Genomic DNA, 23,257 nt, shown 5'->3' with positions numbered 1-23,257 from the left:
CGGTCTTAGGACTTGACAAAATTGCAGGCAATTCCTGAATCTTGGACTGTGAAGAAACTCTACTAATCTTTCCTATTAATGTAAACAATCTGAAAAAAAGGATACTACTAACATTCATGTCTTATAAATAATACCTGTGAGTTGGAACTGAGGGCAAACTTGGCTAGAGCACTTGCTCTGGAAAGGTCAATCAGCAGTAGGAAAAAGGGCAAAGCTTCACTGGGGGAAGAAAAAAAGATGATCAGGTATTATTTAACAAACGAAAAAATATCACCGAAAAATCCCTTCCTAAAACAAAACTCCCCCCCCAACCCCTCGTCCCATGCCTTGTATGAGCTCTGGCATGTGTTACCTTTTTGCAGACCAAAAGGTATAACCTATATTCCTTTGACATCCTCAAAGCTAAATATATTAGTCACTCAAAATATTTAAGAATATATTTAATGTTAAAAATGTAAATATATTTATCCAGAAACACCTTTTGATAATTCTATAGCAAAATATCACCCTTAGTTTAAAAAAAAAGTGTCCTTGTGAATCAACATGGGGGAAAAAGAGGAATACAGGTATCCCCCACTTTTCGAAAGTTTGCTTTACGCCACTTCACTTTTATGAAAGACCTACATAGTAACCATTTTTGCTAACCAAAAGAAATCCAAACAAGGTTTTCACTTTGACAAAAAAAGGTGAAAAGTGAAAATAGCATTCAGTGTTTGTTTTGCAGGGAACCGTTATAGAGGCACTGGGTACCTGGGGCAGACAGAGAGAATGGCACTGCCTGGGAACTACACTTAGCATCTCAGCACCAAGCTGCCATAGCTTTGAACTGTGTCTGTGAGCATCTGTGCTTTATCTTGATTTATTGTGTGCATCCCTTAGCAAGATGTGTTACAAGGCAATTGCTTCTTCACTTACAAAAGGTTTCATAGGAAAGCTGTACTTTCGGATAGCAGGGGAAACCTGTATACTGTATGCAATTCTTTTTTCATTAATTACTATCTATGGAAGAATAATCTCAACAACCTTTCTAGAGAACAAATCGGCAATTACAGCACTTAAAAGCCCTAAAAACCAACACAGCCACTGTTTCACTCCTAGGAATGTATCCTAAGAAAATGACTATGAATACAAACAAAACTTTAGCTACAAAAAGACATTTATCACAGTGTTGTTATTAATGGGGGAAATTAAATAACCTAACAATCCAACCTAGAGGATAGGAGAATACTAGACAGCTATTACAAATAATTTAGTTTAGCAGTAAGGACATGCAAAGATGTTGATAAACTATTATAAAGCATAAAAGTTATAAAGCAGTATATACAGTATGATCTCAGAAGTTTTCTTTAAGTATAAAATAGTGGGATAGGATATATACTAAAACATTAACAGGTATTAAAATTAGCTAAATGATTACATGAAAAATTTTCCCATATTTTCTATACTTTTGATAATTTATATACTATAATGCTTTATATCATAGAGAACAGTTCTTAACAATATATTTTGAAAGAAAGTATATTTATGCTTAAATACTTACTTCAAGCCTGTTAATTCTTTATCTAAGAAATGAATGACAACTGTACTGAATACAAAACTTGAGAAAATTGTGAAGAGTCCAGCAATACCTAAAATGACAAAATTCAGCAAACTGAAAAAACTTCAGCATTTTTTACACACACAATAACATACAGTCCCATACAATATTCTGAGAGAAATAATACTATTTTCTCCAGATTATTAAGGTCTCAAATAGCAGAACGTCTAACTTGAATAAAAAGAAATGAAACTATTGAATACATGCAGCACACACATTTCCACACACATGATTTAAACAAACAGGTAAATTTCCACAGTAAATCAAAAATTTGATAGCACACAAAAAGGTTAATATATAAAATTATTACCCAAAATATATTTTGATCCAAGTTGGCGTAAATTCTGGAACTGGAAGTAAATATACAAGATTGCTATGCATCGTGTTATTGTCAGAATTATGATGTCACTGCTCAAGACATCCTATTGGGAGAGAGAAAAAAGAAAAATCCAAATCAAAAATAAGAATTTTTGTTTTGCATGCATCATTAGTTTACATATCATCATGACAGTATAAATTTAGGCACAAGTCAAATAAAATATTACAATGCAAATCAAAAATTTACTCCCAATTTTTAAACAATCTAATGTTTAAACCGATCATTTTTCACTGTTAGTCACTTAATGAAAGCTATATTTCTCAAGTAAAGTCAATTACACTCATCTGTATACCAAAAGCAAAAGAAAAATATTTCCAGTGCATTTCCGTACTATATAAGTAAATGAAAGTTATGAATACTGAAATAAAAATTTTACTCATGTTTTTTTGATTATGTGGTCTCTAAAAGGAGACACTCTTTAGAAATTCAAAATGTATTTACTTTAGTCAATAATCAGATTAATCACACAAACCTCTTCAAACTTTGGACATTCATAATTCCAACCACAGATCTTATTGTTACCAGTAAACATGTTCATGGACATCATACAGATGGTCAGTGTAACTGTCCCCACTATGACTTCCCAGGGATGGGAAGCCACAAAGAGGCCATGCATTCGGAAAAGTCTTGACAACATTGTAGCTGAAGAATCCTTGGATCCTGGAAGGAATATCAAGTATGAACACTTAGTATACAGCTCACTGTATTCTTAGGAAAACATTTTAAGGAAAAGTGCATTGTAAACCCTGATTTGTACGCAGTGTCTTGTATATTAAGAATAATACTATTTGACAGTATTCCTTATAATTCTGGAAAATAATTACAAAATTAAAATAAGAGGACTGTTATTACTTCTTTACTCACAACACTTAAATCCTCTATTATTCACTAACAAACAACTTAAAAGCAGCTTTTTCTTACCAGTTGTATGAATTCGAGCATTTAAGATCAAACCAAATAATACCTCAGCCCGATTATTATCTGAGGCAAGGAGGAGAGCAATAAAACACAAAACAAGTGAGAAACAACCATTCACATTTATTTTCTGATTACCTTGACACAAAATGCATATAAGCACCCTCTTCATTCTCTACATTCTAGTTATGCAAAAGGTAAATACCAAACAATCTACTTGTTCAGTGTCCTCCTGTAAATCATTATCCTAGTTTTATAAAGCTCTTCAAGGGCAGGAGTCCATTAGACTTTTCCATTCCATAAAACACATGGCATAATATGTCACTAGCAAAATGTTTAATAAAACTTCCTAATGTTGCTGTCACCAGAGGTCTTTTCCCAAACTTTAACAGCATTTACTAAAAATGCTGGAACAGTATTAGAATAAGAGGATTGCTGGCCAAAGTAGACATCTACAGAACTGAAAAATTCCCAACAGAATATGGGTTATTTTGACGTAATGACTACCATGGCAAAACTTTTCCATGTTTGCTGGCTAAATAATAGTAATAATAATTTTGATATTCTGATTTTTAAAAAAATCTAGGATAGTCATTAATCTCTAACATAGGAATTTGCAAGCCTTACTTCTTACACTAAAATTAATGCTTATGGTAAAGCATATTAACTACCCATAAAAATCAATTAAGATTTAATTTTAAGGCCACTGATTGACAGACTATCAAGAATTCAAATGAATCTCACATTTATGGTAATAATTAAGAAAGTGATTCATTTACTGAAGAAAGAAAATAAAAAGGCACCAAATTAAGGAAAATAAAGCATTAATCTATTTAAAGTGTTAGGGAAAAGAAAATAAGAGATGCTTTTACAAACCAAAGCAATTACTAATCATCACCTCTCACTGCATCACTCAATGTTCTCTATTCTCTACATTTCAGCCACACCAGGCCACCAAATAGATACCTGGTTTCCAAACTGCAGGTTACAACCCTTCACTGGATCGATGAGATCATGAAATCAACTTTATGAGTCAGAACAAATATTTTAAAATAAAAGGAAAAAGAGAAAAAAGCTGTGGTTAAGACATGTGGTATGGGTAGATATTATTTTTTGAAACATTATGTTTCATGAAATTATACATATGAGTGTTTGTACTGGCTTCCAACATAACATGTATTTTTTTACTGTGGGTCTCAATTTTAAAAGGCGGGCGGGTCACTGAAATGTATAAAAGTGGCATGCATCTGCCTGTGTTTATTCAGGCTTTTTCAACCTTCCTCCTCCCTGAGGCCTACTGATCATTTCATCCTCCAGCACATTGCATTCATACATAGCAGTTGCTCAACAAATACCTGCTAATTAAAAATAAATTCTTAAGCTACAGTAGCATGCATTTTATTGACACATCTTGAAACAGACCTAAAGATGACTTTTTTAAAGATATGGATATAACTCCCCCACTTCAAGCCCCTCAGTTCTCTGCATTCAGAGAACATATTAAGGGAGGATGGGGTGGGGAAGAGAGGCTATACATTTCCTATACTATCCTGAAAATGAACAACAATAACAAACATACTTTCTATTAAATTAGCAGGGACTTGGACTTAAAGTATTGGAGAATATAAATCATATCTTAGATTTGAACTCTACTTCATTTCAACTAAAAGCCTCATAAGAGCCTAGATTTCATGACAGCCTTCTATCACATAACTTCCTTATATTTAAAAACAAAAAGACAAAACCCTATAAACTAGTCAAAAGGATCAACTAGCATCAGTGTTGCAGAAAATGAATTAACTAAAAACACATTTTGAAACTAGGTCAAAGTTTCTAACACTCTCTCCCCCAAGCCCTCTCAATTTAGAATATTCCCTTATCAAGAAAATGTATTTTTCACTATTAAAAAGTTAATTTGGTTGAATTAAAATCTGAGCTGCTAGCAGGAAGGCACCCCAATTTGATCACAAATAGGTTTAGCATTATTAATCTATAATTATATATTAGGGACATTATGTTTTCCCTCAAAAGCTTCATGGTAGCACTGTCAATTCTGGAACATTTCTTTCCTAGGTGTAAAGTCATCTTTGCAACATTCCCGAAAAGACTTACACATGATCCCATAACCCATCCCCAAACACAGAGAACCTCACCTATTTGGAAATACAAAATGAGTAACCAAATGTACAAAGGTGTGTCAAAAGTAACTATAATTGCACATTTCCCAATAGCACCCTCCCCATTTCCCTGTGATTATGCAAATCATTTAAATGCCATGGAATCCAATCTTCCAACTTCATCATTAGTTGCAAGTGGCACTAGCAGGCAATAGACAGCTCATGCCAATTCAAAGTACAGCATTTAGGCCATGCTACAATAAAAATAAATTTTAGTTTAAAAAATCAAGTTAGACAATGTATGCCTTGCTTATTCAGACTGAAGTATGCTGCAAACATTTCATAATTATTCAAAAGAATGAATAATTTAAATTAAACTGAATCCCCAAACTCTAATTCAGTATGCTACAAAACCCACCTACTATGGCCAATTGCAGAAAAAGATGCTTTGGCATCCTCCTCTGATTCTTTCCTCCCACTCAGCACTCTTACTGTGCTACACATTCCAGTATTTGATTATACACTATCTTACACTGTTCTCATATTAATTGCTGTGTACGTTTTGTCTCTTTGAAGGCAAGAACCATGTAGGGGGCTTCCCTGGTGGCGCAGTGGTTAAGAATCCGCCTGCCAATGCAGGGGACACGGGTTCGAGCCCTGGTCCGGGAAGATCCCACATGCCGCGGAGCAACTAAGCCCGTGTGCCAGAACTACTGAAGCCCGTGAGCCACAACTACTGAAGCCCGCGCACCTAGAGCCTATGCTCTGCAACAAGAGAAGCCACCGCAATGAGAAGCCCACGTACCGCCAATGAAGAGCAGCTCCCACTCAACCGCAACTAGAGAAAGCCCGCACGTAGCAACGAGGACCCAACGCAGCCAAAAATAAATAAATAAACAAATAAATAAACCATGTCTTGTACTGAGTCATTTTTAATTCCAACAGGATTGAGAATTCTGCTGCTCAACCCAGTACCCTATGGAAAAAAAAAATTCTCACACTGGAATCAGGAAACCTGTATTCTACACCCAATTCTATGACATGGTGTGCCTCTGTGTTAAGTCACATATCTTTTTATTCATTTATGAAGCTAGAGCTCCAAAGTTCTTTAACAAAGGCAAGTATTACGTGATCCATATGAAACTGCTATTTTTTGTATGGGAAAAATGGTCAAATGTCAAATACCAGCAATTTCATATGGTCAACCTAAATAGTGATATAGATGTGGTTATCTATCCATGGCCTAGAAACTGGATCATATAAGAATAAAAAGAGCACATGCACGTGCGTGCACACACACTTCATCTTGAAATGCTTATGCCACACACACAATAGTTTTCACATGTTAATGATGTAATCTTTGCACATCTTTTAAGCCCTCATATTACTAACTCCCACTGTCTTTACTGCCAAGTTTATCACAAATTGGAAAGACACTACCACCAAGCAGGCCCTCACAATCCAGTCTATCCCCAAAGTACACTCTGGGCCTTTGCTAGATTACCTCTAAATCAAAACATGTCTTTCATTGCAGGGAGAAAAAAATTAATTCACAAGCAAACAAAAAAATACATTCTCTACTTTGCGTGATGCTAAAATTTTACACGATTACTTAGGATGGCCTGGAAACAGATGTTTCCCATGACTTTTCAGGACCAAGTCTAAGAAGGCATGTCCTCAAAGACCTGAAAAATTTCAAACGACCATTTAAGATGAAGTACATCAACCTCCTCCTACTACAAAAACTGACTGTTCTATTTGTGAATCTCCAAGGTACGTTTTTCCTTATCAAAATACCAAAACCAAATATTCCGAAAAACCTACAAGGTTTAGACTAAAGGAGATCAGCAATCAGCACCAAGGAGACTTCGCCCCCTGAACAAAAAAAAAAAAAAAAAAAAAAAAAAAAAAGGAGGAGAAGGAGAGGAAGGAGAAGAAGAATCGTTTAAGTCTTCGGGCAAGTCTATACCTTGGGCTCTGCATCCTCTCAATCCGTTTCTCCTGAAAATAACCGGACGTATCTATGCAGATCCACGGTTCTTTCACGACTCTGAGCTAGTCAGCAGCATTTAAGGTGCTGACGAACAGCAGCGTCAGGGCGTGAGCCCAGTGAGAACAGCAAGCCTGGGCGTGAACGCCCACACCTGATAGACCTTCTCGCGTTCCCTCCCCGACCTGCGGGCCTGGCTGCCCCACAGCCCACCAGCATTCCTCGAATCAAGGGGACTCCGAGATCACCCTGCCTGGCACCCTTTCCGCCCCGACTATCGTGACTGCTTGGCCAGCACCGCCGACTTCGGACAGGGCCAGCGAACGCGGCGACGCCCCGCCAGCCCACCGATGGCGACGGGAGCCCAGAAGAGGCCGGCCCGCAGCCCGCCTCTCTGGCCCAGCCTGGCCCGCGGGCTCCCCGGCATAGATGCGGGCCGCCACTCGGCCGGCCGCGCGTCAAGGACGTCTCCTCGCAGTCCCCGTGGGACCGGGGCGGCACCCCGGGCAAAGCCGCCAGCGCAGCTCCCCCCGGGTCGGCAGGAGGTGCCGGTTGCCCCTTTCCACGGCCGGACGGAGCTCGAGAACCGCCACCTACACGACCCTAACCCGCTCCCGCCCACCGCCGCCCTCCTCACCTCCCGATCTCACCAGAGGCCACAGTCCCCGGGAACTGGCGGTCCACGCGTCTCCAGTCAACGAAGACGCGGAGCGGAAGAAACGTTTGCTTCTACGCACGCTCGGAGCCGGACGAGCCTGTGACCAATAAGGAAGGATCGTCCGATCGTCTAGCCAATCATCTGGGGGTTGCTCGGCCTGACGGCGCTACGTCACGAACGGTCGCCTTAACAACCGCCCACAGCTCTCACCCGTGCTGAGAACGGGCACCGCACCATCTCTCACCATGGCTCAGCCAACCAATAGCCAGTCGAATCCCAGCACTAGGGCCTGCCTATTGGTCACAGAGCCGTGGGGGCGCACGCATGGAAGCTGCCTAGGCGAAGACGATAGGGGATCTGGCGGGTGGAGTGTCCTACAGCCCAGGACCTGAGCTGGGGTCATTGTGGCTGTGAGAGTAAAATGGCAAGGAATAGTAGGGAGCAGAATAGGGGCGTGAAGATAAACGCAGGGTCAGGTCAAGGATAGAATGCACAATTACTTAGTGGAGAGAGGTGGAGGTGGCCCTGAAAACCAGGATGTACAAAAGGGAAGGTGGCAGCAAGGAGCAATCCAAACCTCAAGCTTACCCATTTCCGAAACCCAAACCGACACTTTCCTGTGATTTACCCATTCCTGTAAATAGTGTAAATGGCTTCAGTCATGGGGTTTCTCTCTCCCTCCCTCTCTCCCTCCTTCTCTTCCCCCCTCCCTCCTTCTCTCCCTCTCTCCCTACAGCACAAGGCACTAGACACAGACTGTCGATTCGCTCTGAAATGTGCCTCCTTCGTCGTGTCTGCTTTCCCTCTGATCCCGCCCTGCTGCAGACCTTTATTATCTCTTGCCTGAAATAATGCAATAGCCTCTCCTAACTGGTGTCTCCACTCTTAGGTGCTTCCACCTTCCAATCCTATTATTCCGTTGGCCTGCCCCCAAACTACCAAGAGTTGCTCATTGTCTATCGAATTAAAGAAACTGGCAACCCCAATATGGCCCTACCCCACATTTCTTATCTCTCACTACTTCCTGTGTCAACCCTACATTTCAGCCAAAAGAGTAACTGACCTTTTTTCAGTCACACTCAGTACCTTTTTTGCTCCCTGTTTATGTTCTCTGTTTAATCTGGACATGCCTGCACATTTCAACTGTTGAAATCCTAACTCTCCTTCAAGGACTATTTCATATGTCACCTTGTTTCCTGATTCCCTCAAATACAGTCATCTCTCCCTACTCTGAACACCCATAACCTGTCCATATTCTGTGACCTGTGTTGTTATTATTATGTGGAACTTTCTTAAGAACAGGAATTGCAATCCCCTCAACTTTTAAAGACCTATATTTTGAAACGCAGTCCCTGATACCCACTATATGCTCAGGAGGAGTTTTAATATACTATTATTTTGATAAATTCTCATAATCCTTATGAAATAGATATTATTTCCATTTACAAGGAAAAATGAGTTTGTTAAACAACTTGCTTTAGATCACATAGATAATAATTTGGAAAACTGAGATTTGAACCCAGATCTAAAACTTATACTGGTTCTACTATCCTCCACTGCTTCAGTATAGGATCTTTATCCATATCTCTTTATGAAATACTTTTCGAGCACCCATTATGTGCAATGCACCTTGGTTGGCACGGGAGTTATAGCAGCCACATGACAGACATGGAAACTTCCTTTATGAACCTTATACCCCTTCATAAAATTAGATGACTGTTAAATATTTGTTGAATTGATCATAATGGAAGGAAAGAGTTTTCACAGTGAAGATGACTAAGGGGAACTAACCAAAAATTAAAGTATCCTATTATGAGTCTTATCAAAAGGAAGAAGAAGAAAGAAAAAAGATCTGTAAGTACTCAGAGCTAGAAACTTTGTCGTACTTTTAATGTCCCCAGAAGTCAAAAGGACCAGCTATCTCAGAATTATAAGTTACAGATTATACAAATGCTTACTAATATAAATTCAAATAAGGATTATGAAGGTGTTTCAACAAAAAGTCTTTAGACCAAGATCTGGAAACTGTATTCCCAAACTCGGCTTAATTAAGAACTCCAATGAGATTATGAGTTCAAAAGCAAGTAATAAAGAAACTCTAATTGTCTAGTTTTATGTTCTTAAAACAACTTCTATATGATTCCCAATTTATGTCAAAAGAATCTTTATGCACTTAAATAATAATTTGTACTTAATGATAAATCACAAAATTTGGCAAGGACACACATAGAAGGGGAAAGTGGGGGGGTGGGGACAAAGGAATCTGTGCTTTCTTCTTTTGTGGGTTTACCCTCACAGCAAAGAGTTTATAAAACTACAATTTTAAGAGATCTAAATTTAAAGTAGTGAATGGCCCACATTGCCATTTTTATCCACATAGCTCTTAGTATTTACTTATATGTTAGCCCTCCATCACTTTTCCTTCTTCTTGTTGTCATAGGCCATGCTTTAGGATGAGGAATTATAACAGGAACAATAATAACAATAGTAGTAAAATTTTATATAGCTCTTTCTATGCACTAGCCACTTTTCTAAGTGCTTTATTTATATTAACTCCTTTAATTCTCATAACATTCGGAAAGCATTAGTAGACTGCATTTTACAAATGATGGAGCTACAGAAACAGAGAAGTTAAGTAATCTGCCTAGGTTTACACAGCTGGAATATGAACTTTGAAGTCCATTTCCTGAGCACATGCTCTAAACCACTCCACTGTGCTATCTTTAGTATTAGCACATGTCATGATTGTTGAAGCTTCTGATGATCCATTGTGAAAGACCTTTCATAACATCAACAAAGAGTTTTACATATTTATTTCCCATTCACAGTTCCCAGCTGTGTTCAAATTTATATCTTCCAGCTTTGGGTAATTTTCTCTCTTTGTCTTGCACAAATTTTTTTTTTTTTTAATTTCAAGGATGACTTTTTTAACTAGTACATTACAACTGATAACTGGTCACTTAGCTTTTGGCAGATGTTGTGATTGATTATCACTCCTGCTCAAGGTCAAGAAATATTCACAGAGGAGCTACTCTATGCTAGGCAAAGGGCTAGGCACTCAAAGTACAGATTTTTATATGTATTTATATTTTTTACCTGTGCCACATGGCATGTGGGATCTTAGTTCCCCAACCAGGGAATGAACCCACGCCCCCTGCAGTGGAAGCGCAGAGTCTTTTTTAAAAATTATTATTATTTATCTATTTATTTGGCTGCACGGGTCTTAGTTGCGGCATGCAGGATCTTTTAGTTGTGGCGTGTGGGATCTAGTTCCCTGACTAGGGATCGAACCCGGGCCCCCTGCATTGGGAGCGGGGAGGCTTAGCCACTGGACCGCCAGGGAAGTCCCTCAAGGTGCAGATTTAAATAAGAAAACATACACAAATGGATCCTTCCATATAACATGGTAAGGGTTCGGAGTGAGGTATGCCAAGGGTCCACTGAGAAAAAAGGTAGGGCATGGAGTTGGGGTGCAGGATGTTTTGAACAAGGGGAGGAAGTGGTTTGAAGGAAGGCTACTGTAGGCACTAGAGTCAAGATTGTGAGCATGAGAATGGAGGTGACAGATACAGGAGCAGAATATTTAATTAGGCAGAAATCTTGAAGTACTGTAGGATATGAGATATTTAAAAGGTGAGGAAGTCATGAGCAGGTTGGCTGATCTCAAGTTTCTACTGGTAGCATCTCACGTAGACCAAAGTCTTGGCTACTCCTCTTTTTTTTTGCTATTTTACTTCAGTAGCAAAACTTAGAATTCTGCTTCTTCTTTGTTTCTAAAACTTTCTAAACAGAAATCAATAGCTGGAGCCTCTCTTGAAGTTAGAAGCAAAGGTCTCTGCAGGAGAGGGTGCCCACAGTTAAAGATTTCTTCTGTCCACCAAACCTGCTTTCACTGTTTAACAGTGATTTTCTTTGTTTTCTTTACAGTTTCCCCATTCCTCTCTTTAGGCCCTTCCCCAGCTTTGTAGAATCAGTTGGGTTGGAGAGTGGGTATGAGATATATTGGAATATATATATTTTTCCTTTTAAAGGAATTTACACTCCTCAGGATAAAAAGAATGCTTAGACAGCCTATCAATAGAAACAGCATATCTATAATGAAGAGTAAACATCTATTCCCGAGATACTTAGGGATTCTTGGCTAGGGTGACTGGTTCCCAAAGAAGTCAATGAAAGACCAATAAAAGGGGGAAAGAAAAAGAACACATTTTGACCCAAGTGTGAGCACCACTTTTTCTCCTTCAATAACAAACCTGGTCCTGGTCTCAGTTGGTAAGAGTGGAGTGAGCTATTTACTATAAAATCTGTATCAAGCTCAGTTGTCAAGTCCCCAGTATCTTCCTCCTGTTCACCTTCATTCTTCCAATCCCAACCTCTTCCTTCAGCTTTGTATTTGCTCCCAGTTGAGGGAGGAAATTATGATGCTGGGAGAAAAAACAAGGCAAGTGTAAAAGAAAATAAAGAAGAATAGTGGCGCAAGGGGGCTCTCTGCAGCTTCCTTGAGCAACTCCATTGAAAGAAAAGACAAAGAACAATTGCCCAGGCCTGCAAATAGTAGGCCATCTTTTAATATGAAAGTACTGTCGCTCATACGTAAATATGGCCCCAAAAGTGTATAGCACCCTAACTGTATCTGCTACAAATTGCAATGAATTTGGCTACAAGTAACAGAAAGCCTAAACTAGAAGTGGCTTCAACAAGATAAGCGTTTCTTTTTTTTTCTTGGGTAAAGAAAACTGGAAATAGTTCAGCTAGGATTAACATGGAAGCACAAGATGCTTTCAGGGACCCTTCTCTCTCTCTGCTTCACCATTCTCAGCCTGTGTTTTCCATCCTCAGGGTCACCTTATGGTCCAAGATGGCAACTGGAGCTCCATTTTCATATCTGCATTTCAATCCTTCTGGAAGGAGCAGAATAAAAACAAAAGGGCAGAAAAAGGGCCCCTCCCAGCCGAGTCAGCTCCTTTTCACGGTTTATATCTCAGTGGACAGAACTACAAGGCCATACCTAGCAACAAGGGAACTGGGGAATGTAACCTTTCTTTCAGCAACAATGTGCCCAGCTCAAAACTGAAGAAAGGCTCCCACCTCTAAATCTTCCATATTGTTCCCACACTGGGTGAGCATACAGTAAGTACCCAAACCAGTTGCTGATCACTTAACTCAAAAACAGGAAACAGGTCCACATGCAGCCCCACCTCCCATGGGGATGCGGCCTGAGAAGCAGGAGCGGGAGCTTCGAGACTAGGGCAGCGCAAAAGACTTTTTCTCCCTTTTATTCTGAGCCCCGCATAGATGAAAGGCTCTTGGTGCTGCAGCCAGGAGTCAGTGCTGTGCCTCTGACGTGGGAGAGCCAACTTCAGGACACTGGTCCACAAGAGACCTCCCAGCTCCACGTAATAACAAACGGCGAAAATCTCCCAGAGATCTCCATCTCAACACCAACACCCAGCTTCACTCAACGACCAGCAAGCTACAGTGCTGGACACCCTATGCCAAACAACTAGCAAGACAGGAACACAACCCCACCCATTAGCAGAGAGGCTGCCTAAAATCATAATAAGGCCACAGACACCCCAAAACACACCACCGGACGTGGACCTGCCCACCCGAAAGACAAGATCCAGCCTCATCCACCAGAACACAGGTACTAGTCCCCTCCACCAGGAAGTCTACACAACCCACTGAACCAACTTTAGCCACTGGGGACAGACACCAAAAATAACGGGAACTACGAACCTGCAGCCTGCAAAAAGGAGACCCCAAACACAATAAGATAAGCAAAATGAGAAGACAGAAAAACACACAGCAGATGAAGGAGCAAGATAAAAACCCACCAGACCTAACAAATGAAGAGGAAATATGCAGTCTACCTGAAAAAGAATTCAGAATAATGATAGTAAAGATGATCCTAAATCTTGGAAATAGAATAGAGAAAATGCAAGAAACATTTAACAAGGACCTAGAAGAACTATAGAGGAAACAAGCAATGATGAACAACACAATAAATGAAACTAAAAATACTCTAGAGGGGATCAATAGCAGAATAACTGAGGCAGAAGGACGGATCAGTGACCTGGAAGATAAAATAGTGGAAATAACTACTGCAGAGCAGAAGAAAGAAAAGAATGAAAAGAACTGAGGACAGTCTCAGAGACCTCTGGGACAACATTAAATGCACCAACATTGGAATTATAGGGGTCCCAGAAGAAGAAGAGAAAAAGAAAGGGACTGAGAAAATATTTGAAGAGATTATAGTTGAAAACTTCCCTAATATGGGAAAGGAAATAGTTAATCAAGTCCAGGAAGCACAGAGAGTCCCATACAGGATAAATCCAAGGAGAAACACACCAAGACACATATAAATCAGACTATCAAAAATTAAATACAAAGAAAACATATTAAAAGCAGAAAGGGAAAAACAACAAATAACACACAAGGGAATCCCCATAAGGTTAACATCTGATCTTTCAGCAGAAACTCTACAAGCCAGAAGGGAGTGGCAGGACATATTTAAAGTGATGAAGGAGAAAAACCTACAACCAAGATTACTCTACCCAGCAAGGGTCTCATTCAGATTTGATGGAGAAATTAAAACCTTTACAGACAAGCAAAAGCTGAGAGAGTTCAGCACCACCAAACCAGCTCTACAACAAATGCTAAAGGAACTTCTCTAGGCAAGAAACACAAGAGAAGGAAAAGACCTACAAGAACAACCCGAATCAATTAAGTAAATGGTAATAGGAACATACATATCGATAATTACATTAAATGTAAATGGATTAAATGCTCCCACCAAAAGACAAGGACTGGCTGAATGGATACAAAAACAAGACCCATATATATGCTGTCTACAAGAGACCCACTTCAAACCTAGAGACACATACAGACTGAAAGGAAGGGGATGGAAAAAGATATTCCATGCAAATGGAAATCAGAAGAAAGCTGGAGTAGCAATTCTCATATCAGACAAAATAGACTTTAAAATAAAAACTATTACAAGAGACAAAGAAGGACACTACATAATGATCAAGGGATTGATCAAGGGAGCAATCCAAGAAGAAGATATAACAATTGTAAATATTTATGCACCCAACATAGGAGCACCTCAATACATAAGGCAAATACTAACAGCCATAAAAAGGGAAACCAACAGTAACACATTCACAGTAGGGGACTTTAACACCCCAATTTCACCAATGGACAGATCATCCAAAATGAAAATAAATAAGGAAACACAAGCTTTAAATGATACATTAAACAAGATGGACTTAATTGATATTTATAGGACATTCCATCCAAAAACAACAGAATACACATTTTTCTCAAGTGCTCATGTAACACTCTACAGGATAGATCATATCTTGGGTCACAAATCTAGCCTTGGTAAATTTAAGAAAATTGAAATTGTATCAAGTATCTTTTCCGACCACAACACTACAAGACTAGATATCAATTACAGGAAAAGGTCTGTAAAAAATACAATCATGTGGAGGCTAGACAATACACTACTTAATAATGAAGTGATCACTGAGGAAATCAAAAAATACCTAGAAACAAATGACAATGGAGAAATGATGACCCAAAACTTATGGGATGCAGCAAAAGCAGTTCTAAGAGGGAAGTTTATAGCAATACAGACCTACCTTAAGAAACAGTAAACACCTCAAATAAACAACCTAACCTTGCACCTAAAGCAATTAGAGAAAGAAGAACAAAAAGAACCCAAAGTTAGCAGAAGGAAAGAAATCATAAAGATCAGATCAGAAATAAATGAAAAAGAAATGAAGGAAACAATAGCAAAGATCAATAAAATTAAAAGCTGGTTCTTTGAGAAGATAAACAAAATTGATAAACCATTAGCCAAACTCATCAAGAAAAAAAGGGAGAAGACTCAAATCAACAAAATTAGAAATGAAAAAGGAGAAGTAACAACTGACATTGCAGAAATACAAAAGATCATGAGAGATTACTACAAACAACTATATGCCAATAAAATAGACAACCTGGAAGAAATGGACAAATTCTTAGAAAAGCACAACCTGCCAAGACTAAATCAGGAAGAAATAGAAAATATGAACAGATCAATCACAAGCACTGAAATTGAAACTGTGATTAAAAATCTTCCAACAAACAAAAGCCCAGGACCACATGGCTTCACAGGCAAATTCTATCAAACATTTAGAGAAGAGCTAACACCTATCCTTCTCAAACTCTTTCAAAATATAGCAGAGGGAAGAATACTCCCAAACTCATTCTACAAGGCCACCATCACCCTGATACCCAAACCAGATAAAGATGTCACAAAGAAAGAAAACTACAGGCCAATATCACTGATGAACATAGATACAAAAATCCTCAACAAACTACTAGCAAACAGAATCCAACAGCACATTAAAAGGATCATACATCATGATCAAGTGGGGTTTATTCCAGGAATGCAAGGATTCTTCAATATATGCAAATAAATCAACGTGATACACCATATTAACAAATTGAAGAAGAAAAAACATATGATCATCTCAATAGATGCAGAGAAAGCTTTCGACAAAATTCAACACCCATTTATGATAAAAACCCTGCAGTAAATAGGCATAGAGGGAACTTTCCTCAACATAATAAAGGCCATACATGACAAACCCACAGCCAGCATCGTTCTCAATGATGAAAAACTGAAACCATTTCCACTAAGATCAGGAACAAGACAAGGTTGCCCACTCTCACCACTCTTATTCAACATAGTTTGGGAAGTTTTAGCCACAGCAGTCAGAGAAGAAAAAGAAATAAAAGGAATCCAAATAGGAAAAGAAGAAGTAAAGCTGTCACTGTTTGCAGATGACATGATACTATGCATAGAGAATCCTAAGGATGCTACCAGAAAACTACTAGAGCTAATCAATGAATTTGGTAAAGTAGCAGGATACAAAATTAACGCACAGAAATCTCTGGCATTCCTATACACTAACGATGAAAAATCTGAGAGTGAAATTAAGAAAACACTCCCATTTACCATTGCAACAAAAAGAATAAAATATCTAGGAATAAACCTACCTAAGGAGACAAAGACCTGTATACAGAATATTATAAGACACTGATAAAAGAAATTAAAGATGATACAAATAGATGGAGAGTTATACCATGTTCTTGGATTGGAAGAATCAACATTGTGAAAATGACTCTACTACCCAAAGCAATCTACAGATTCAATGCAATCCGTATCAAACTACCACTGGCATTTTTCACAGAACTAGAGCAAAAAATTTCACAATTTGTATGGAAACACAAAAGACCCCGAATAGCCAAAGCAATCTTGAGAACGAAAAATGGAGCTGGAGGAATCAGGCTCCCTGACTTTAGAGTATACAGCCTAGCTACAGTAATCAAGACAGTATGGTACTGGCACAAAAACAGAAATATAGATCAATGGAACAGGATAGAAAGCCCAGAGATAAACCCACGCACATATGGTTACCTTATCTTTGATAAAGGAGGTAGGAATGTACAGTGGAGAAATAACAGCCTCTTCAATAAGTGGTGCTGGGAAAACTGGACAGGTACATGTAAAAGTATGAGATTACAACACTCCCTAACACCATACACAAAAATAAGCTCAAGATGAATTAAAGACCTAAATGTAAGGCCAGAAACTATCAAACTCTTAGAGGAAAACAGAGGCAGAACACTCTATGACATAAATCACAGCAAGATCCTTTTTGACTCACCTCCTAGAGAAATGGAAATAAAGACAAAAATAAACAAATGGGACCTAATGAAACTTAAAAGCTTTTGCACAGCAAAGGAAACCATAAACAAGACCAAAAGACAACCCTCAGAATGGGAGAAAATATTTGCAAATGAAGCACCTGACAAAGGATTAATCTCCAAAATTTACAAGCAGCTCATGCAGCTCAATAACAAAAAAACAAACAACCCAATCCAAAAATGGGCAGAAGAGCTAAACAGACATTTCTCCAAAGAAGATCTACAGATTGCCAACAAACACATGAAAGAATGCTCAACATCATTAAACATTAGAGAAATGCAAATCAAAACTACAATGAGATATCATCTCACACTTGTCAGAATGGCCATCATCAAAAAATCGAGAAACAATAAATGCTGGAGAGGGTGTGGAGAAAAGGGAACCCTCTTGCACTGCTGGTGGCAATGTAAATTGAACAGCCACTATGGAGAACAGTATGGAGGTTCCTTAAAAAACTACAGATAGAACTACCATATGACCCAGCAATCCCACTACTGGGCATATACCCTGAGAAAACCATAATTCAAAAAGAGTCATGTACCACAATGTTCATTGCACTCTATTTACGATAGCCAGGACATGGAAGCAACCTAAGTTTCCATCGACAGATGAATGGATAAAAAGATGTGGCACATATATACAATGGAATATTACTCAGCCATAAAAAGAAATGAAATTGAGTTATTTGTAGTGAGGTGGATGGACCTAGAGTCTGTCATACGGAGTGAAGTAAGTCAGAAAGAGAAAGACAAATACCGTATGCTAACACATATATATGGAATCTAAGAAAAAAAAATGTCATGAAGAACCTAGGGGTAAGACGGGAATAAAGACACAGACCTACTAGAGAATGGACTTGAGGATATGGGTAGGGGGAAGGGTAAGCTGTGACAAAGTGAGAGAGTGGCATGGACATATATACACTACCAAACGTAAAATAGATAGCTACTGGGAAGCAGCCACATAACGCAGGGAGGTCAGCTCGATGCTTTGTGACCACCTAGAGGGGTGGGATAGGGAGGGTGGGAGACGCAAGAGGGAAGAGATATGGGAACATATGTATATGTATAACTGATTCACTTTGTTATAAAGCAGAAACTAACACACCATTGTAAAGCAATTATACTCCAATAAAGATGTTAAAAAAAACACAAAAACCAAGAAACAATTTTACTATCAAGATTTTAGGGGCAAAGCGAAAGATATAAACCTAAGATCAAAGATCTGTTATTTTATAAACATTAGCTTGAAATGTCAATGGAATTTTAATTAACATCTAGCCTTGAGTTTCAGTTAAATCCACCAAAAATGTATAATATTACAAATGGTTGAACATAAAAAGGTAATCTGTGAAACTAGCAAAGAGGGCTCTCTTTCTCTCTTTTCAGAACAAAGGGCCTTGGGAATCCCCTGGTGGTCCAGTGGTTAGGACTGCGCTTTCACTGCCAAGGGCTCAGGTTCAGTCCCTGGTCAGGGAACTAAGATCCCGTGAGCCAAGTGGCACAGCCAAAAGAAAAAAAAAAGAAAAAGAATAAAAGAATAAAGGGCCTCACTGGTCTTATTCATTGCTTTAACACCTGTAACACTGAATGAATAGTTACCAGCAACTTTCAACCAGTGTGTGGTCTTGATTTCCCTGCTTTTTCCTCTGCATTGTTTAATACCTACCATGATCTCCATGCTTTTTTACCACAATGGCTGCCTCCTTCTCTGAAATTTCTTAGACCTGTGACTCCTGCCTCCCTGAGAAGGTTTCCAGTTCTTTCCACATTTGTTTCAGCTGGACTGAACTGAAACTAGTTATTGATGCTTTCAAAGCCCATGTCTTGGGGGCCCCGATGAGCACTGGTAAGTCTCCTGACCTTGTCTCATCCCTGAAATCTTACTTTTTCCGTTTGACTTTGCACTTTCCAGGCTTTGAAGAATTTGTGCTTCTTGAATGACAGTATTTTATGAGGTGTTCTTGATAAAATCTCCCTAGCTGGGTCCAAACATCCCTTAAGCTAATTTTTCCCTTCTCCTGGAGAATGAGTAGAATTAGCAAACTAACCTCTGTTCTCAAGAAAGGTATTGCCTGCTTTGTGACCACCTAGAGGGGTGGGATAGGGAGGGTGGGAGGGAGATGCAAGAGGGAGGAGATATGGGGATATATGTATATGTATAGCTGATTCACTTTGTTATAAAGCAGAAACTAACACACCATTGTAAAGCAATTATACTCCAATAAAGATGTTAAAAAAAAAAAAAAAAAAGAATGGTATTGCCAAGGTCTCTGTGCTTCCTCTAGAAAGATGGGCTGTTTATCTTTCCCAAGGGAGAACATAAAACATCCAAAAAGACTGCTCAATGCCTCTCTGTTCAGAACTCCCGCTTGCTTGTTCTTTTGAAATACTCGTTTAGGAAGAAATTTGACCCACGTACACCAAGGAAAGTTAAGATAATTATAGTTGGGCTAATAACTTTTGCCCTAAAGAAGGTAATGCAAGTAGCCAGAACAGACCCTTGCCCAATCCTTTATTGAAACAGTTGCTCTGGAAACTCTCCAGGAGCTTGATTACAGGCTGTGGACAAAGCCTCATCTCCTCTACTTTATTCCTCACAAGAGGAGCCATCTTTAATTTGGAATCTAGGACTGGTTGGACCACCAAATAATCTCAATTTTGGTAAAGAGCTTAAAGCTCAGATTGTAATATCTGGCCGTTGTGTGACACTGCATTTAATAGGGAATAAAGTGAGAGTGAAATTGTTTGGTCTCTGCTTTTAGGTGCCTTTCTCATTCCAGTAAAAAGAAAAAGATAAAAGTATAGTCAAGTACAGAGAAGGAAGGCATTCTCATTTGGGTAGGCCTTAAATATAACAGAAGCATTTCTTTCCACTCTCCCCTGAACACATATGATAGACCCACTTCTCTCTGGTACCCTATCCTTTCCAAGCAGGCCTGACTGAGTCTAAAACTTCAACCTGCTTTTTCAGTTGATCCTATTCCTCCTTCACCGAGAGTAGGACTGTGTTGGTTTGGGTTCCCCCAAAGGCAAAGACTGGGTCATAAACCCTAGTGCAATAACTCATTTGGGGGATGACCCCAGGAGGTCAGAAAAAGAATGCAAAGAATAACAGGGAAGAAGGAAAGGCCAGTATCCAGCTAGCCACCACTGTGGGCAACTGGGGCTCAGTTCTGCTGGGGACCCTCTGTAGAATGCCCCTCTGAAGGATGGCGGAGCCGGGGTGGCAGAGTGGTGGTGAGGTGGGATCACTTGTCCCTCACTCTTTGGTTGAGAATGCCTTCTGGGGCATACTTCCAGCTACATGTATGCAGAGCAGAGATACTGAGGCTTTGGAAAAAGCCTTGAGACAAAAAAGTTGGAAGACTTGATGGTTGACACTTGAAGGTAGAAGTCATCAGCCTGCCAGGAATTGCAGCTGATGATGACACATGAGCAGGAGATGTGGCAAGAGGTACCTCATAGCTGTGAGGACTGCATCATGGGTTGCCATGCCAGGCTTTTCATTCCTTTTATATTCCTACTGGGCCTCTTTTGACTACAAGCCCTAAGCCATTTCAGAAGCTGGCCCCGTTCCCCCCGAAATTGTTATAATTCCTTCCTAATGCCTGGGCAATAGTATTCCATTCACAAACCACATTCTGAAGGCCTCTTATTGCCTCACTTTGGTTGTTCTTGGCCTCTGGGTAGACCTGGTCCCCGTAACTGGTGGATGTCAATATTTTTAAGCTTGCAAGTACTCTAGTTTACACATGGAAAGTGATCAATATATATTTGTTGATGACTCTAACAATAGTGAAACTATTACTCTGGTTATAAATACTGTTAAGCAGGAACTTGCCCAGTCAAGTGAAGTCAACAAACATTTTTTGCCCTGAGTATTTCAAAGAAAGGACAAGAGGGCTGATGGCTGGTTAAGCAGGAATTCATGAAGCTTCTACATACAGGTGGAGTTACTATGAGTCCAATATGTAAAATCTTATCTTTGTTGGACAGAGGAAGCATATTATTTGTGGGAGTTATTTTCTAAAATCAGTGCAAAAATCAGAACTCCAGCAGAATCCCAAGGCTTTTTAATTTTTTAAAAACCATGTGAGGAGGGAAAATGTCCGAGTCAAAAGTATCCTTGAATTCTCCTTGTATTTCTTAAAATATAGGGTGCATATTTTGTTTTTACAGATTTGACAGAAATTCTTCTGCACACTAGATTTGACACCACCTGACTACTGAAAGAGTCTATCAGAGATAGGTAAGCATTTGAACCTTTCTGCCTGTAAGATTTAACTATGAAGTCCTAATATGGATGAGAACTAGCTAGTGAATGGTAATATATCCCTGCTTGCCTACCGAGTTGCTCTAATCTGTGTCAGTGTTACCCTTCTATTTGCTGTTAGATTTGAGATGTACTTCTTGTTACGAGAATTAGCCCATTATTTGTGACATATTTTGCAAATGTTTTCTTCCAGTTTGTCTTTTGACTTTGCTTATAGTGATTTTTGCCATGCAAAAGTTTTGGGTTTTTTTTTTAATGTAGTCTTTTATTATATCTGGATTTTGAATTATAATTCAAAAGCCTCTCCCTACACCCAGATTATAAAGGAATCCATCTGTGTTTTCTTTTAGTACTTGTTGGGTTTTGTTCTTTACATTAAGATCTCTGATTCCTTTGGAGTCTATTTTTGTTCATGGTGTGAGGTGTAGATCCAATTTTGTCTTTTGCCAAGTGGCTGTATTCCAGTTTTCTTATACACAGAACACTGTATTCTCTGCAGCCACATCTATAACTCCCTCTTAGGATGAGTCACTTCTGCCTGTACTGAATCATATTAGTTTTTTTGTTTGGTTCCAACAAAACAAACAGTAGCCTTGGTTCCAAAGGGTACTATTTTCTGAAACTGTTTACAGATTCTAGGATGTACCTTATCTGGAGCCCTAGGGCTTCATGAAAAGAATATTGTATTTAAAAAACACTTTTCTGATGGTCCAGCCCTGCTCAAGGATTGTGGGTATTTTAAATAAGGTGGATGATATGGTTCCCATAATTAAGGAGTATATGTAGAGTGATTAGAAAACAATTGAAGCCTGCATAGAACTAATGAAATTTACATTTTGGCTTACTGTCTCAATAGCAGGAAGTACTTTCCCTGCACTAGCAGGGAAAGTAGTACATCTAATTTTTTAAAAAATTGAGATGTAGTTGATTTACAATGTTCTATTAGTTTCAACATGGTGATTCACAATCTTTAAAGATTATACTTCATTTATAGTTATTATTAAATATTGGGTATATTCCCTGTGATGTACAATATATCCTTGTAGCTTATTTATTTTTTACATAGTAGGTTGTATCTCTTAATCTCCTACCCCTATTTGTCCCTCCCTCCTTCCCTCTCCCCATTGGACTAGTTTGTTTTCTGTTATCTGTGAGTCTGTTTCTTTTTTGTTATATTCATTAGTTTATTTTTTAGACTCCACATGTAAGTGATAACATACAGCATTTGTCTTTCTCTGACCTATTTCACTAAGCATGATACCTCCAAGTCCATTCATGTTGTTGCAAGTTCTTTTTTTTTTTTTTTTTTTTTCAGTACGTGGGCCTCTCACTGCTGTGGCCTCTCCTGCTGTGGAGCACAGGCTCCGGACGTGCAGGCTCAGCGGCCATGGCTCACGGGCCCAGCCACTCCACGGCATGTGGGATCTTCCTGGACCGGGGCATGAACCCGTGTCCCCTGCATTGGCAGGTGGACTCTCAACCACTGTGCCACCAGGGAAGCCCCAAAGTTCTTTTTATGGCTGAGTAGTACTCCATTGTGTGTGTGTGTGTGTGTGTGTGTGT

At 39.2% G+C, this 23,257-nt stretch overlaps 1 protein-coding gene across 5 annotated transcripts in view; it reads right to left on the bottom strand.

Moving 5' to 3' along the window:
• Positions 1–23,257, bottom strand: part of HMGCR (3-hydroxy-3-methylglutaryl-CoA reductase) — a 77,611-nt gene that overhangs the window by 13,482 nt on the left and 40,872 nt on the right. Inside the window, exons 1-6 of one of the 5 annotated variants that reach the window (XM_067031162.1) lie at positions 7,636–7,716; positions 3,858–3,915; positions 2,449–2,636; positions 1,908–2,019; positions 1,541–1,628; positions 135–219 (exon numbers count right to left, since the gene is read on the bottom strand). In XM_067031162.1, coding sequence (XP_066887263.1) covers positions 135–219; positions 1,541–1,628; positions 1,908–2,019; positions 2,449–2,613 — 450 coding nt within the window. In that variant the 5' untranslated portion in view covers positions 2,614–2,636; positions 3,858–3,915; positions 7,636–7,716. Of the gene's footprint in view, positions 1–134; positions 220–1,540; positions 1,629–1,907; positions 2,020–2,448; positions 2,637–3,857; positions 3,916–6,977; positions 7,564–7,635; positions 7,749–23,257 lie in introns of those variants that run through there. The other 4 variants (XM_059062740.2, XM_059062742.2, XM_067031163.1 and 1 more) reach the window with 4 other exon arrangements.

Source organism: Kogia breviceps, chromosome 4 (assembly GCF_026419965.1).
Source record: "Kogia breviceps isolate mKogBre1 chromosome 4, mKogBre1 haplotype 1, whole genome shotgun sequence".
Taxonomy (NCBI): domain Eukaryota; kingdom Metazoa; phylum Chordata; class Mammalia; order Artiodactyla; family Physeteridae; genus Kogia; species Kogia breviceps.
This window is presented reverse-complemented; position numbering and strand designations above follow the sequence as displayed.